This window comes from Aspergillus viridinutans (genome assembly GCF_018404265.1).
Source record: "Aspergillus viridinutans IFM 47045 DNA, scaffold_1, whole genome shotgun sequence".
In the NCBI taxonomy this organism is placed as follows: domain Eukaryota; kingdom Fungi; phylum Ascomycota; class Eurotiomycetes; order Eurotiales; family Aspergillaceae; genus Aspergillus; species Aspergillus viridinutans.
The window spans coordinates 2,989,262-3,004,801 of NW_025091217.1; the positions used below are offsets into that span (position 1 = coordinate 2,989,262).

The following is a 15,540-nucleotide window of genomic DNA, read 5'->3' on the forward strand; positions in this document are numbered from 1 at the left end:
GCATAGCAGACTAGGGACATTCGTGGAGAGGTTTGTGGGGACTCGTCCCCACAGATATCATGGGGGAAGCGAGCTCGGGGAGCAACTGGTTTCTATCGAGCTGGTGGCAAATAGCCAATTATCGTCTCAAGTCGACTCTGTTGGGCAAAGCGACAAGCTCAATCAGAGGCCAGACTGTTTTATGTGGGACTTGAGCTCAGGAGTTTTCCTTTGTTGGTAATCCCCACAGAGACACCGACGAGCTATCTACATAGACTGTGTTCGAAGTTCGAGCACTTATGTCTCTGTGATTCCGACTCTTCAAGACTCGGAGATACCAGTTTGTCAGACCCGCTAGCGAGATCAGTGACCCACTTGGAATCTGGGGTAGAATTTTTGATCTGGGGTATGTCATGGCCACTGATAAAGTCCTATTTCATCTTGACTCCGGCCTGACTATTGATTATTGACAGAGAAAGAGTTTGAAAAGCTTCACCGCACCGCCAAGTGGCAGTCACGAAGCATTGCTAAGCTTTACCTCAGTTGCCACGACGCTTGTAACTCCGACTCGGCTTTCTGTTTCAAGTCATTTGCGCCGAATGTTCGAGCCTTTGCCAAGGATCCTGTAGCCAAGGAAGTGACGTACGCACTACTACGCTCCTTGGTCCGAATGTTTTCGTCCACGGAAATGTCCGCTGAGTCCATGGCTCAATGACTGGTACCTGAAGTTGAAGTAAGTATTGTACAATTTCGAGCTCCAGCATCGGAAAGGTGGAACTCAGACAATGAATTCGAGGACTAAATGCCTGAGTTGGGAGTTTCTACGGAGTAAGAGGTCTGGAATTATTATTGTGGGGTGTGGGGAGGATCGTATTCTCTGCCTTGAAGCCTTACGGACAGTCACAAGTCGCCAGATTTACTACTACAGAGTGCTCCGTACAGAGTTATTGACAGTGATGAAATCATGATTTCAGCATTAGATACCTGCAAGATGGTCAATCATCGTGGTGTAGTCTTCATACTTGAATCCGGGATATCTTCGCCAGTGCCGGCATAGCTGTCTACGTGATGACTTATTCTACACGGTTCATATTAAAAGTGCAAGGCCTGAGACCGCAATGAGAGGGGCATGTGCAGTAAATCAATATTATAGCTATCTTCCTGGGCCAGTAGGAGGACATGTTCGCTCGATAGTCCTGTAAAGTAAGGGCATTCCCTCATGCCGCGGGATATATAATGCAGGACATACATGAAGCTTTCCACTAATAATAGCAGTGCTGCCGCTGCCGCTGCTGCCGCCCGCATAAGTGCTCATTTTATCTCATTATTGTGTGCTCGCGGATCTGATAATTTATTTATCATGACAAGGCAAGTATATAGTGGATTTAGAGTGCTTGCTTCTTGAAAGAGTGTTTAATTTTGCACCAGACCGAATAGTATAAGTACTGCTACAGTAACCTGTTCACTGTGGTGTTTACTTGACATATAACACAAGGTAAGAAAGGCAGTGACTCTACATTTGTCTGGTTCAGGTTTCCCAGTCCACGTCAGTGGCACATAGATATGCGATCGACGTACTAGACAGGGTTCCTTAGGTCTATTATTGTTAGCACCCCCCCTGATCGAGCCTGCACCTTGAGTGAAACCGGAATGTCTCTACAAGGTGTTCCCGTCTATGCTTGAGAGCTATGCGCCTAAACCCTTATGAAGTCATTTATTGGGGGCATCTTGTATGATTGTTAATCCTCACTACCTCTGCTACTGCTCAGGTTCTACGCGGGGTCTCTCCCTGTAAGCTTGGCAAGCGAAGCTACTAGTCTATGCACATGCAGGCTGCTCCTTCGGGCCGGTGCTGATCGTAAGCCCAGCTGTAGCATCTTATCCACACAGTCAACAGATCAGACATCCATTTCGTTCTAAGACTTTATGAAGAAGCAAAGAGATGATGAATTGATGATCCCCATGAGCCAACTGGATGACTCGTCATGCCCCATTGATGATCACTCCAGGTGATGCTGTCCGTTGGATGCGGAGGTCACCTGCCCGTGCCACGATTGTTTCCAAGCCCGCTAGCGACGATTGGAGAAACGCCTAGATAATTGCAGTAACGAGCATCTACTGTTACTTTCATCGGCCAAGGCAGGGCCTTTCCGGTGGAAGTTCCGTCTCAAAGCTATCGTTCACTTTTTGTTTCATCTCTTTTCATCTTCATTTACCTCTCTATACCATTTTCTTTTTCTTTGAGACTTCTTTCATTGTTGAATCTTTTGTTGATAGTCGGTTGATTCGGGATAACTTCGCCGCTTGACCGCTCCCGTGCCGTACTATCAAGACAAGCGGGACAGGTTATTCCACTCCAGGACATTTAAAGTTCCTCTTGTATCTGTGGAGGGCCTGTGTTGGATATAGAGAGGGATATGTTTGTCAGTAAGTCAGAGATATGAGCAGATCCCGTTTCCTCAAGACGAGTCCTCCTTTGGTGTTTGTTTTGTTGTGTCTGAGTAATGGGTATAGTCTAACAAGGTGCTCAGTTCGTCGTGTCTAGTTCGAAGCGAGTGTAGCTTCAAAGATCCCCAATATGCCTCGTTCCGTTCCTCCGAATATATCGCCCTTGCCTCAAAGTGATGACTTGAGTCTTGCCGCAAGCGAATATCTAAACATTGCTTCCCGCACCGCTCCACCGTCTCCATCGGCCTTCAGGCGTACACATTCCCTTCTCTCCGAAACTCATACCGGGTACCAGTCGCTGGAATCCCATATGGAAGCCGGTGAAACCACAAGTTTGTTAGGGAATACTCGCGAAAATCGTCGGGGCACACCACGAAGATCGTACACCAGCATCTCCGCTATTCCAGCCCCTGATAATTATCTCAGACACTCCTTGACGAGTGGTAGCCTACGTCGGTCTCGGCATCACAGCCGTGCAAATTCGCAGTCCCTGCGATTTAGCCGAAGAGGAAGTATTGACGACGATCGAGGTGAAAGCGTTCCACCATCGGCCAAGGATGGAATGACCGCTTCATTTCTTGACGAGCGTAACTGGTACGACCAGTTCACCTCGACTGACTGGGTGCATGACAGTATTGCTGATGGGGCGCGTCTGCGGGAACTGCGCAAGCGCAAGGATTTTCGCGGTCGACTGCTCGCGGCGTTTGATGGTTCTCAGGGTTGGATTCTGGTTGCGTTGATCGGCTGCATCACGGCTGCCATCGCCTATTTTGTGGATGTGACCGAGGATTTCGTTTTCGATCTGAAGGAAGGGTTTTGCACAACAAAATGGTTCCATAACCATGAAAGCTGCTGTGCAGACACCCTGGACTGCTCTGGATGGCGGTCATGGTCGCAGATTCTCAGTCCGTCTGGTTCCGGCAATGGATGGGTCGACCATGCCATGTTTGTGCTCTGGGTGGTTATCCTTTCAGTTATCTCATGCTACCTGACGCTGTTCACCAAGACGGTCGTGCCATCCTCGGTCTCCCTCACGACGCTTGATGAGAACCTCGGTGCCGGGACTTCGCAAGGAACGAAGCGTGACGCCTCCGAGGACGCCTCTCCAGCATCATTAACTAGCCCGGAGACGCATTATCCAACGATCTCCACGCGCCCCGCCATGACTTACTATTCCGCAGCGGGCAGCGGAGTGGCCGAGGTGAAAGTCATCAACAGCGGTTTCGTCCTTCACGGGTACCTGGGGTTCAAGACTTTGGTCATCAAGACTATTGCGCTAGTCTTCAGTGTCTCGTCCGGCCTGAGTCTTGGGAAGGAAGGTCCGTATGTGCATATTGGCGCGTGTGTCGGAAACATCGCATGTCGGTTGTTCTCCAAGTATAATGATAACGACGGCAAGAGGCGTGAGGTGCTCAGCGCCAGCGCTGCAAGTGGTGTCGCCGTCGCTTTCGGGGCCCCAATTGGTGGAGTTTTGTTCAGTTTGGAAGAAGTCAGTTATTATTTCCCGCCAAAGACTTTATTCAGAACGTTCTTCTGCTGTATTGCGGCAGCCCTTTCTTTGAAATTCCTCAACCCCTACGGCACTGGCAAGATTGTCCTTTTTCAGGTCCGTTATGTCACCGATTGGGAGATATTTGAAGTCGTCATTTTCGCACTGCTTGGTGTTCTGGGAGGAGCCGCTGGCGCTCTCTTCATCAAGGCCTCGAGTCTGTGGGCGAAATCATTTCGCAGACTTTCCATCATTAAACGCTGGCCAATGCTGGAAGTTATCCTTGTTGCACTGGTGACCGGGGTGGTCAGTTTCTGGAACCGGTACGCGAAGCTGCCTGTCTCCGAACTCCTTTTCGAGTTGGCAAGTCCATGTGATCACGAGTCCGTGACATCAACTGGGTTGTGTCCCACCGAAGACGGGATCGGCGAGATTATCAACGATCTGCTGGTAGCCTTCGTGATCAAGAGTCTTTTGACGGTGGTGACATTCGGCATCAAGCTGCCCGCCGGAATCTATGTGCCGTCCATGGTTGTCGGCGGTCTCATGGGCCGTATTGTTGGCCATGTGGTGCAATTCTTGGTTGTAAAGTTTCCAAACTTCTTTTTATTCTCGACCTGTCCGGTGTACTCGGGCATGGAGTCCTGCGTTGTTCCGGGAGTGTATGCAATGGTGGCCGCCGGGGCGACCATGTGCGGCGTAACGCGCTTGTCTGTCACTCTGGCGGTCATTCTGTTTGAGTTGACGGGCAGCCTGGACCATGTCCTGCCGTTTTCCCTGGCAATTCTTTGCGCCAAATGGACTGCAGACGCCATGGAGCCTCGTAGTATTTATGTAAGTCTAGCGTCGAATATGACTGCTATTCCAGGGCGAGCTAACTTTGATAGGACCTGCTCACTGATATGAATTCCTATCCATTCCTCGACAACAAGATTCAGCTTCTCTCGGAGGACGAACTTGGGGACATTGTACGACCTGTTCGGAAGAGTCGCGTGATTGATATTTCAGAATCGCCTTTTGTGCCGGCAACCGAGCTGCGCTCCAAGCTGCAGCACCTGCTTATGGCAGGTGAGCTGGACAGCGGCCTCCCTATTCTGCGCCATGATATTTTGTGCGGTATTATACCGGCTCCAGACCTTGAGTACGCCCTTGACACTATTGAGGATGAGGAACACACCATGTGCCTCATGTCAATGGACACGGCTTCAGCTGTCGTTGACAGCGAAGATGGCAACGGTAATACCTGGGTAGACTTCCGCCGATACATTGATCCGGTATGTAGCCTCGTCTTTTCTTTACTGGTTTTAGACTGACAGTCCTATTCAGGCTCCAATCTCTCTGGATATCCATTCGCCCATCGATCTTGTCTACCAATGTTTCGCCAAGTTGGGACTGCGTTATCTGTGCGTTCTCCGCGATGGACAGTACGCAGGCCTTGTCCACAAGAAGGCATTCGTCAAATATGTCAAGGATACCGAGTGAGCGAGACATCCCCTACCCACATGGATAGGGTTGAAGCATACTGCCAAGTATCAAATCCCGTCCTTTTGGCATTTCCGGCGTTTAGTTTCACATTTTGTCCCATAATTCTTGCCCTACATACACGTTCCTTGTTTTATATTATTTTCCTTTTGACAAGTCCTGTATATGAACTTTGGGTTTGAGGCGAGGAACTCTGCTTTGCATTTGCGCAAGCTTCATGTAGATTAGCGTTGGCTTTTGGTTGGGTCGTTTCAGCGGATATACATCATGACGGCATGTCATACAGTGTATACGGAGATCAATATTGACATATGTATATGAGATTACCGTAGTCACTACAATATCCGTTCATAACCCAGCATCTGAATCCGCACATCCCCTTCCTCCCTCCATTTCGACGAGACCTCCTCGCCCACCCACCCGGACACCTCTTCCTCGCTCGCCATCCTCCATTTTCCCCCAGCCGAAAGCTCCTCATCCACAGGAAAGAACGTATCACACTCAAACTCCGTTCCATCAGCCCTCTCCACATTCGTCATCACGATCCGTACCGGTCTTGTCTCGCTTATCCGCAACGCAGCAGCGTATATCTCCGCCCCACCAATCATAAATACATTCCCCAGTCTCCCCTCCGCCCCGTAGCCGCCCTCCAGACTCGCCAGCGCGTCCTCCAGCCCGGTACCCACGAGAGCGTCTGTCCGCGCCTCCGCCTGCACTTGCTTCTGGGCCTGAGCTTGCGCCTGCTCAGCAGCAGCAGCAGCAGTAGCAGCAGCTTTCGCCCTCTTCGCCTCCAACTCCCTCATTATTCGTTCCCGTACAGAACCGGTTGTATCTCTCGTGACGACGACGTTGATGCGCTTCGCGAGCGGGCGGAGGTTCTGAGGCAGGGAGTCGTAGGTCTTGCGGCCCATGATGATTGCGTTGGTGGTTCCGGGGCGAGGGGGGCGCGATGTCGCGCGCGCGAAGAAGGCCATGTCTGCTTTTATGCGCGGCCAGGGGAGGGTGCCGTGTAGGCCTATGCCGAGGCGGGCGGGGAGGTTTTCGCTCGTGCGGATTGGGGTCGTGGCGACGATGAGGGTGAGGGGTTGTGAGGGGGGCATTTTGGTTGCTATAGCATAGGATTGTGGTAGTAGATGGAAGAATAATTGGAGACGGGGAGATGGGGATTGAGAGCTGATATGGGTTGATAAGAGTTTATCGTGAATTTGATTGCCATTACCCCACTATGAAGAGCATGGTCCAGACACTACATTTAGTAAAGTAGAGAGGTACGGAGTATTTTAGCATGTTTTTATTGCTGATGATTCAATGGGTATCTATATACTACAGAGCTCTATGAAACAGCCTGGACAAAACTTGAACCAAACACCATACGCCAATCCTTATGCAGAGCAAATCTTGTCCGAAAAGTAATCACTTCGCTGGCTTCAACAGCCTACCCTCCGCAATAGCCTTTTGAATAGCCTCAGCATCGCTCTCCAGTTGCTCTCTCCGTTTCACATCTGCTTCGTCTTCCCCGAGAGTGTCAAGTTTCCCAAACAGCCAGGCCTCCTTCATTGTGCGGGTTAGGGAAAGAATATCCTCTGCTGCGCGGACCTGTCATATAATCATGTATCAGCACATAACACTTCGTATCCACCAGAAAGGAGCGGCTTGTGCTCCAACACATACCAGCGCGGTTGACTCCACGTCAAGCTGATAGGTTTCCACCGCTGTTGCTGTGTGACTTGTATTTTCAACCTGCGACGGAGGTCAGCCGATGGACTATAGCTTCTGTCATGTCAGAGACACGAACGGTAGCTGTAGCCATTATATTCTCGAACCGCTGCAGTAATTGTGAGATGTTGGCATTGATGCGATCTGCACGTGATGCGGTTAGTTTGGGTATTGAGATTCGAGAGGCCAAGCGATAGGTCGAAATTGGGCTCTAAACTCACTATGTAGTGCTTTAGATGAAGGTTGAGAGTCCATTATTGCGTCTCAATTAGGATTTGATGGCATTGAGGTCTGGAGTTCATCTGAAGAGACACTGAGATATTGTCCCTCACGCTGACGTTGAAGGCGGCAGTATTCTGCCATATCAGTTATGTTTGCTCAGTTTGGATCGATCGATGTTAGATGTCCTGTGATGCTACGAGTACATATGCCTTTTTCAACGACAACTGACTGATCAGCCACATTACAGCGTAGTCATGTAATTATTTGCACAAAGCTAGCAGCACTGATATAGGCTCATCGCGTAGCCGAGTTACGTACACAGAAAATCCACCATAAATTTGGCGTATCGCATAGGCTCGGGAGCTCGAAACGGCCCAGGTTATAATATCATGATTGAGCACCAAACGGATTGCAAGCGTTCCCACCCCTGACTTCAAAACAAGCCAAACCAAGGATTATGACACCCCTGAGAGCCATTCGCCAGGGACGCCTAGGGGAACTAGACAATTCCGAATGGCTTCAGTAGGGGCATACTAGCGAAGCCTTATGGTGCAGCAGCGCCATCAAGCCAGTCATCCAACCTGCTGACTTCGTTCTAATCGAGATGAGCTTGTACGTGGCTCCAGGTACTAACGTGAAAACAGGCGCCAAGTTTGTCGAGTATCAATATGAAGAGTGCCAGTCTACCGGACGTACTTGGACTAGTGGTACATTAGCAGCATTCGTCATATCCTTTTGAACAGTTGACTCACCATAAATCTTCTGTGAAAATCGGAGCGCAACAAATCCTATCATATGGTTAGCGCCATTCCAGATCCCGTACTGACAAGTCTTACGTTGACAAACTCCTTGCCCTGTTTCTCTTCGGTCCCGCGAGCTTGATTCTTGAAGACAACGTCGTCGTCCCATCTCCGCTTGAGATTAAAGTCCTGGGGGTTGAGCAGCGGGTTGCCCTTGGCAATGTCGTACTCTCTTTGTTCCTCTTCCTTTGCAGCACGTTCGCGTTCCTAGAAATCGGTGAGGGTCTGGTAGAAGAGCTCACAAAGGAATAGAACTAACCTCTTTCTCTTTCTGTTCTAGTCTCTCCCTCTTGATCTTTTCCAGTTCCCGCATCAATTCCGCGGCTTCGTCTTCGTCATCACTATACCGTTGTGAGCATGTTCCATCGCAAGGCTACCGGAAGTGGGATATTTACCTCTCTTCCTCACTGCTGTCATCCTCTGATCCTTCAGAGTCCGCATCTATGTCTCGAGTTTCCTCTAATATCCGCCGTCGTTTTGCTTCTGGGTCCTCCTCTTCTGCTTCACCTGCACCATCCGGAGCGGCCCCTTCTAGTAGACGTTTCGGCGCCGCGCTTTCAAGGACCGGTTCATTGATTGGGACTCCGTTCTTCTTGGCAAAGTGAGCCGCCTCTGCCTGGAGTAGCTCCGCTCGTAGGTCGCGTTGTCGGACTTCGCTTTCACCTCCTTGCCCTAATTGACTTGGAATAGTCAGATAGAATGTCCTCAGCTGCAGAACGCGTTGACCTACCGAGTCTTGAGGTGAGTATATGCGGGTAAAAGTCGCTGATGATAAGCTGGTCCACGAAGAGCCTCTTTCCCTTGCGCCTATAACCATGGTGAGCTCCGCTTCAAGGATGGGGATAGTGAGAATGAGCACCTACGGGATCGAAGGTGGGTCTGTGAGCTATGATCAAGTCAGCGCATTATTTCTGCAACATCAGATTCAGCTTCACCCTACCTGTAGTCATGATGGACTGTCACGGATGGCCTGTTGTATGATTTCTGCTCAATGATTGAGAGGCTTGTCGGAGGATGATAATGTCGAGGTTGCGGCCTCAGGCCACAAGCTGAATCAGCCACTCTGACCGCTTTTGGCTTACTACTGATATGATTGGCTTATCTGGAAGATTGATGATCCGCTGCTTTCAATGACGCTGCAGAATCCAGAAATTTCCCAAAAAGTCCCTCTTGATTGACCCCGTCGGGGCCAAGTCCGCCTCCGCAACAATGAACAAAGAAGCAGCGCTCTCAATTGCTGAGCGCGACTTCATCCTCAATGCTCTACGCGAGGATGTGAGACTGGATGGTCGCCACGTAGACCAGCTTCGTCCTCTGAACGTAACATTCGGGGAGGAGTACGGGCATGTGAAAGTACAGCTGGGCAAGACGAGGTGGGTTCTGTTCACCCGATTCAGCGGTCATATCTGAAATAGACTGACCTTTCTAAGTCTCATCGTGCGCATATCCTCGGAAGTAACGAAACCTCGCGATGACCGTCCCTTCGATGGCATCTTCACAATTGCGCTAGAGCTTACGGCAATGGGCTCACCAGCTTGGGACAATGGACGGTATGGCTGAGTATCATGTGTTGCGCGGCGCATTCAGCTAACATCCATACTCTCTAGACAAGGAGATCTTGAGGCCTACGTCGCGCACGTCCTTGACAGACTTGTGCGCCACTCGAACGCTTTAGACACCGAGTCACTGTGCATCCTCAAGGGAGTCAGTTGCTGGAGCATCCGCGCCGACGTCCACGTCACCGACTACGATGGCAACCTCATTGACGCCGCATGTATTGGAGTGATGGCCGGACTGCAGCATTTCCGTCGTCCGGATGCGGTTGTCAAGGATGGACAGGTGATTGTCTACGGGCTAGACGAGCGGGTCCCGGTTCCCTTGAACATTACCCACAAACCTCTTTCGGTTACATTTCACACCTTTGATGAAGGCAAACGGGTCATCCTCGATGCAACTCGGAAAGAAGAGCAAGCCTCGGAAGCGGACGTTGTCTTTGGCATGAATAATGCCGGAGATGTGTGTTTCGTTTCCAAGTTTTCCGGCTCCCCTGTGGATGCCTTAGTATTTGTGTCAAAGTCGTCGGTTGCTCTTGAGAAGGTCAAGGAGATCAACGCGCTTATCGACAAAGCACTGCAAGCCGATACTGCTAAAAGGTCAAAGAACGGAATGGTAGAAGAATCAAGGGCGGAGAATGACCGATGACTCGAGCACAGCAGCAACAAAAGGCAACATGGTAATGATACTCAAGGATGTGATGTAATATAGAGCTCCATAACGATGTTTATTAGTCTCAATTGAAGTCATTCGAGTCTATCGCCATAGTATTACATGTGTACAGAAAGTCTCGGTCAAGCTAAAAAGCGAAATCCCATCATGGCTCTAGACGAGATGTCGGCAGCCCCTGTCAATCATGTCGAGAAAAATCGTAATCAGAGCGACTCTTGAAGACGAAGGATCGTTCTTAGGCCTCAGCTTTTACCCTGAGTGGGCCGGTGGACGCGCATCCTCATTTGGCGCAGGAACAAAACAGCTGCTGGAGGAGGAAAAGAGAAAAAAGGGAAACAAAATAAAATAAAAACAAACGATCCTCAGGGGAATGAATGTCTCAACCAATTCGAATCCTTGATGACCTCTCTATTAAACTTCTTAGCTTTCAGCAACATCGACTCCCGTGTCTCTGTTGTTGACTATTTATAAAGCCAGCTAACTAACTTACCGTACTACTAAGAAACTGCTGAACCAAGGCCGAGTGTCAGCACCGCCCAGCGGAATCCGCAACAGCCAACCAGCCAACGTCGTTTCGCCGCCCATCCCCAAAACACCTCCACGCATTCAAGAATAGTCTACCATTTTCTACTTGCTGTCCTTATTCGCATCTTCCCGCTCTTCACAATCTGCCTCATCCGATCGGTTCTCCCTTTCAATCCGATCAACCCCCCTTGCGCAACCTCGTGGCCGTTGTTGTCAACCAAATTACCCAGCCACTCCCCACTCTCTCTTCCCCGAGTCGTCGGGCAATGCTTCAGGGACACAACATCTCTGTGACGGAGTTTGCCCGCACCAAGCATCATGGCCAGCGGTAGGCCTCCAGGTCTCCATCCAGCCGCTGGCCGCGATGAGGACCTGATGCAGATGGAGGAATCGACTCCCATATACAGTACGGGGCGGCGCCCGCCGGTCAACGACGACAACCTGTTGCGACAGTACAACATTGACGATTCCGATCAGCCTCATCCGCGTCCCTCAGTCTCCTACGATAATTTTGTTGGCGGGCGGGCACCGCCAGCTGCTGGTGCCCATGCATCGACTTCTGCGCATCCTCCGGCCCAACCGGGGGCATATCTCAGCGATCCTTACTCCGGAGCGGAGGCGTCTCGAACCTATTCGCAAACATCCGGCTTGAGCAACTACCAGCGGTATTCGGTCGACGAGTTTGACGATGACCGGGATATGCACGGCTACTATAATATGGATGACGACAACCATATGGCGTCGCCCCATCGCGTACGGCAGGCGAAGGACAGGAATAGTATTTTAGGTTTGGGAGGCGGCCTGATGGGGAGAGCGAAGCACATGCTTGGAATGGGGCCTGAGTACTCGGAGATGGATCTCCCGCTGACGGAGGCCGGGGCCAGAGCCGCACGGGTGGAAAGCGTTGAAGGCGACGAGACGGCTGCGCCTAGGGCCCAGAAAAAGTCCAGGAAGTCGGACTTCAAGTTCGGCTTTGGGCGCGGAAAGGTCGACCCATCAACGCTTGGTCCGCGTATGATTACGCTCAACAACCCTCCTGCCAATGCTGCTCACAAATTCGTCGACAATCATGTGTCCACGGCCAAATACAACATCGTCACCTTCATCCCGAAGTTCCTATTCGAGCAGTTCTCGAAATACGCCAACCTGTTTTTCTTGTTCACCGCCGTGCTCCAGCAGATCCCCAGTGTGTCCCCGACGAATCGTTACACCACTATTGTGCCACTGTTCATTGTGTTTTTGGTTTCTGCCATCAAGGAGCTGGTGGAAGATTTCAAGCGAAGAAACTCGGACAAGACGCTCAACCACTCAAAAGCCCAGGTTCTGAAGGGGTCGGCTTTCCATGAAACGAAATGGATCGATGTGGCCGTCGGCGACATCGTCCGTGTCGAGTCCGAGCAGCCCTTTCCGGCCGACTTGGTTCTTCTGGCCTCTTCCGAGCCCGAAGGCCTCTGCTACATCGAGACTGCCAACCTGGACGGGGAGACCAATCTAAAGATCAAGCAGGCAATTCCCGAAACCGCGCATCTGGTCAGTCCCGCTGACCTGAGCCGCTTGAGTGGACGCATCCGGTCCGAGCAACCCAACAGCAGCCTTTACACCTATGAAGCGACTCTTACAATGCACGCCGGAGGGGGCGAAAAGGAGCTTCCGTTGGCGCCAGATCAGCTTCTCCTTCGAGGAGCAACCCTGCGTAACACTCCGTGGATTCATGGTATAGTCGTCTTCACGGGTCATGAAACGAAACTGATGCGCAACGCAACTGCTACCCCGATCAAGCGGACCGCCGTTGAGCGGATGGTGAACGTCCAGATCCTGATGCTGGTCAGCATTCTCGTGTCTCTCAGTGTGGTCAGCTCCGTCGGGGACCTCATCATTCGACAAACTCAGGCCAATAAGCTTATCTATCTCTACTACGGCAGTACGAGTCCGGTCAAGCAATTCGTGCTCGACATCTTCACCTACTGGGTTCTCTACTCCAACCTTGTTCCCATCTCTCTCTTTGTCACCATCGAAATCGTAAAGTACGCACAGGCGTTCCTGATCAATTCTGACCTTGACATTTACTACGACAAGACCGACACTCCTGCCACCTGCAGGACGTCTTCGCTTGTCGAAGAGCTCGGGCAGATTGAGTATATCTTCTCCGATAAGACTGGAACCTTGACGTGCAACCAGATGGAATTCAAGCAGTGTAGCATCTACGGCGTGCAGTATGGTGACGAAGTACCTGAAGACCGCCGAGCTACAGCTGATGACGGAGCCGAAGCTGGAATCTACGACTTCAAAAAGCTCAAGGAGAACTTGCAGTCTCATCCGTCCGCTGATGCCATACATCACTTCCTCACACTTCTAGCGACCTGCCATACAGTCATTCCCGAAAGAAATGCGGCAGACCCCGACAAGATCAAGTACCAAGCCGCCTCTCCTGACGAAGGTGCCTTGGTAGAGGGTGCCGCCGTGCTGGGCTATCGCTTCACTAACAGACGGCCACGATCCGTGTTGTTCACGACAAATGGTCAAGAGTTCGAGTACGAGTTGCTTGCGGTCTGCGAGTTCAATTCGACGAGAAAACGAATGTCGACCATTTTCCGCTGCCCGGATGGGAAGATTCGCATCTACACTAAAGGTGCGGACACTGTTATTTTCGAACGATTGGGGCCCGATAACCCTATTGTGGAAGCCACTCTGCAGCATCTCGAGGAGTACGCATCCGAGGGTCTTCGGACACTGTGCCTCGCAATGCGGGAGATCCCAGAAGAAGAATATCAGCAGTGGATACAGATCTATGAGAAGGCTGCAACAACAGTCGGAGGCAATCGTGCTGATGAGCTTGACAAAGCTGCAGAGCTGATTGAGAAGGACTTCTATCTCCTTGGTGCTACGGCTATTGAGGATCGACTGCAGGATGGCGTCCCGGATACCATCCACACGCTGCAGACGGCTGGAATCAAGATCTGGGTCTTGACCGGTGACCGACAAGAAACCGCAATCAACATCGGCATGTCATGCAAGCTTATTTCGGAAGACATGACGCTACTGATTGTCAACGAGGATAACGCTCAAGCCACGCGGGATAACCTGACCAAAAAGCTCCAGGCTGTTCAGAGCCAGGGCACATCTGGCGAGATCGAGGCTCTTGCTCTCATCATTGATGGTCGATCATTAACATTTGCGTTGGAGAAGGACATGGAGAAATTGTTCTTGGACCTGGCGGTCATGTGTAAAGCAGTGGTTTGTTGGTAAGTCTTGCGCTTCAATTTTACTCGGTCTCCAACTGATTCCTTTCATAGTCGTGTATCCCCTCTTCAGAAGGCTTTGGTCGTCAAGCTGGTTAAACGGCATCTCAAGTCTTTGCTCCTTGCCATCGGTGACGGCGCCAACGATGTCTCGATGATCCAGGCAGCCCATGTCGGCGTCGGTATCAGTGGTGTCGAAGGTCTTCAAGCTGCCCGGTCCGCGGACGTTTCTATTGCCCAATTCCGTTATCTCCGGAAGCTGCTTCTTGTTCACGGTGCCTGGAGTTATCACCGTATCAGTCGAGTCATTCTATACTCCTTCTACAAGAATATCACCCTTTACATGACTCAATTCTGGGTAAGCAACCTCGTGCAGACGCTTTGTTCTCTTGTACTGACTGAATTAGTACTCATTCCAAAATGCTTTCTCGGGTGAAGTTATCTACGAATCCTGGACCCTCTCCTTCTACAATGTTTTCTTCACTGTTCTCCCTCCGTTTGTCATGGGGATCTGTGACCAGTTCATCTCTGCCCGTCTGCTCGATCGCTATCCACAGCTATACCAGCTTGGACAGAAGGGAATGTTTTTCAAGAGACACAGCTTCTGGTCGTGGATCGCCAACGGGTTCTACCACTCGCTGCTGCTTTACATCGTCTCTCAGCTGATCTTCCTCTGGGATCTACCACAAGGCGACGGTAAGGTGGCGGGCCACTGGGTTTGGGGCTCCGCCTTGTATACAGCGGTCCTGGCCACTGTCCTGGGCAAAGCGGCATTGATCACCAACATCTGGACGAAATATCACTTTATTGCCATCCCCGGATCCATGGTTATCTGGCTCGTTTTTCTTCCGGCATATGGTTATGCGGCGCCGGCAATCGGCTTCTCCACCGAGTACTATGGCACGATCCCCCGGCTCTTCAGCTCCCCCGTCTTCTACCTGATGGCAGTTGTCCTGCCCTGCATTTGCCTTCTCCGCGATTACGCCTGGAAATACGCCAAGCGAATGTACTACCCGCAACACTACCACCATGTGCAGGAGATCCAAAAGTACAACGTGCAGGACTACCGGCCTCGCATGGAGCAGTTCCAGAAGGCGATCCGCAAAGTACGACAGGTGCAGCGCATGCGGAAACAACGCGGTTACGCGTTCAGTCAGGCCGATGAAGGCGGACAGATGAGAGTCGTCAATGCTTATGATACCACGAGAGGAAGAGGGAGATACGGCGAAATGACCAGTTCGAGGACACTGGTTTGATATGATTCTTTCCTTCTCTTGTCCATTTCCATCCTGTCCATGTCTGTATTATTTACCTGGACTGTGCATGTCCTCTCTATGTTTGCTTCTCTCTTCTCCACGAGTTAATGTGAAAAACCTTGTCATGATTGGAGGTTAGCGATGTGAGCAGATGCTTA

At 51.0% G+C, this 15,540-nt stretch overlaps 6 protein-coding genes across 6 annotated transcripts; 3 read left to right on the top strand and 3 right to left on the bottom strand.

Moving 5' to 3' along the window:
* Positions 1-2,557: 2,557 nt before the first annotated feature.
* On the top strand, positions 2,558-5,398 carry Aspvir_000927 (chloride channel protein; the record flags this gene model as incomplete). The annotated part of the gene is made up of 3 exons (XM_043266058.1): positions 2,558-4,750; positions 4,804-5,190; positions 5,243-5,398. 3 exons carry the CDS (start codon positions 2,558-2,560, stop codon positions 5,396-5,398), a joined length of 2,736 nt encoding a protein of 911 aa, XP_043121993.1.
* Positions 5,399-5,733: 335 nt separating this feature from the next.
* On the bottom strand, positions 5,734-6,498 carry Aspvir_000928 (dihydrofolate reductase; the record flags this gene model as incomplete). Its single annotated transcript, XM_043266059.1, has 1 exon — positions 5,734-6,498. One exon carries the CDS (start codon positions 6,496-6,498, stop codon positions 5,734-5,736), a length of 765 nt encoding a protein of 254 aa, XP_043121994.1.
* Positions 6,499-6,811: 313 nt separating this feature from the next.
* Aspvir_000929 (RNA polymerase II mediator complex head subunit MED22) lies at positions 6,812-7,369 on the bottom strand (the record flags this gene model as incomplete). The annotated part of the gene is made up of 4 exons (XM_043266060.1): positions 6,812-6,994; positions 7,070-7,138; positions 7,194-7,258; positions 7,336-7,369. 4 exons carry the CDS (start codon positions 7,367-7,369, stop codon positions 6,812-6,814), a joined length of 351 nt encoding a protein of 116 aa, XP_043121995.1.
* A 692-nt stretch (positions 7,370-8,061) lies between these two features.
* Positions 8,062-9,086, bottom strand: Aspvir_000930 (spliceosome-associated CWC15 family protein; the record flags this gene model as incomplete). The annotated part of the gene is made up of 7 exons (XM_043266061.1): positions 8,062-8,124; positions 8,173-8,343; positions 8,396-8,477; positions 8,532-8,816; positions 8,867-8,943; positions 9,000-9,022; positions 9,077-9,086. 7 exons carry the CDS (start codon positions 9,084-9,086, stop codon positions 8,062-8,064), a joined length of 711 nt encoding a protein of 236 aa, XP_043121996.1.
* Positions 9,087-9,345: 259 nt separating this feature from the next.
* Aspvir_000931 (exosome non-catalytic core subunit RRP45) lies at positions 9,346-10,338 on the top strand (the record flags this gene model as incomplete). The annotated part of the gene is made up of 3 exons (XM_043266062.1): positions 9,346-9,509; positions 9,567-9,686; positions 9,744-10,338. 3 exons carry the CDS (start codon positions 9,346-9,348, stop codon positions 10,336-10,338), a joined length of 879 nt encoding a protein of 292 aa, XP_043121997.1.
* An 867-nt stretch (positions 10,339-11,205) lies between these two features.
* On the top strand, positions 11,206-15,382 carry Aspvir_000932 (aminophospholipid-translocating P4-type ATPase DRS2; the record flags this gene model as incomplete). Its single annotated transcript, XM_043266063.1, has 3 exons — positions 11,206-14,129; positions 14,181-14,484; positions 14,534-15,382. The coding sequence occupies 3 exons, from the start codon at positions 11,206-11,208 to the stop codon at positions 15,380-15,382; spliced, it is 4,077 nt and encodes a 1,358-aa protein (XP_043121998.1).
* Between the last annotated feature and the right edge of the window lie 158 nt (positions 15,383-15,540).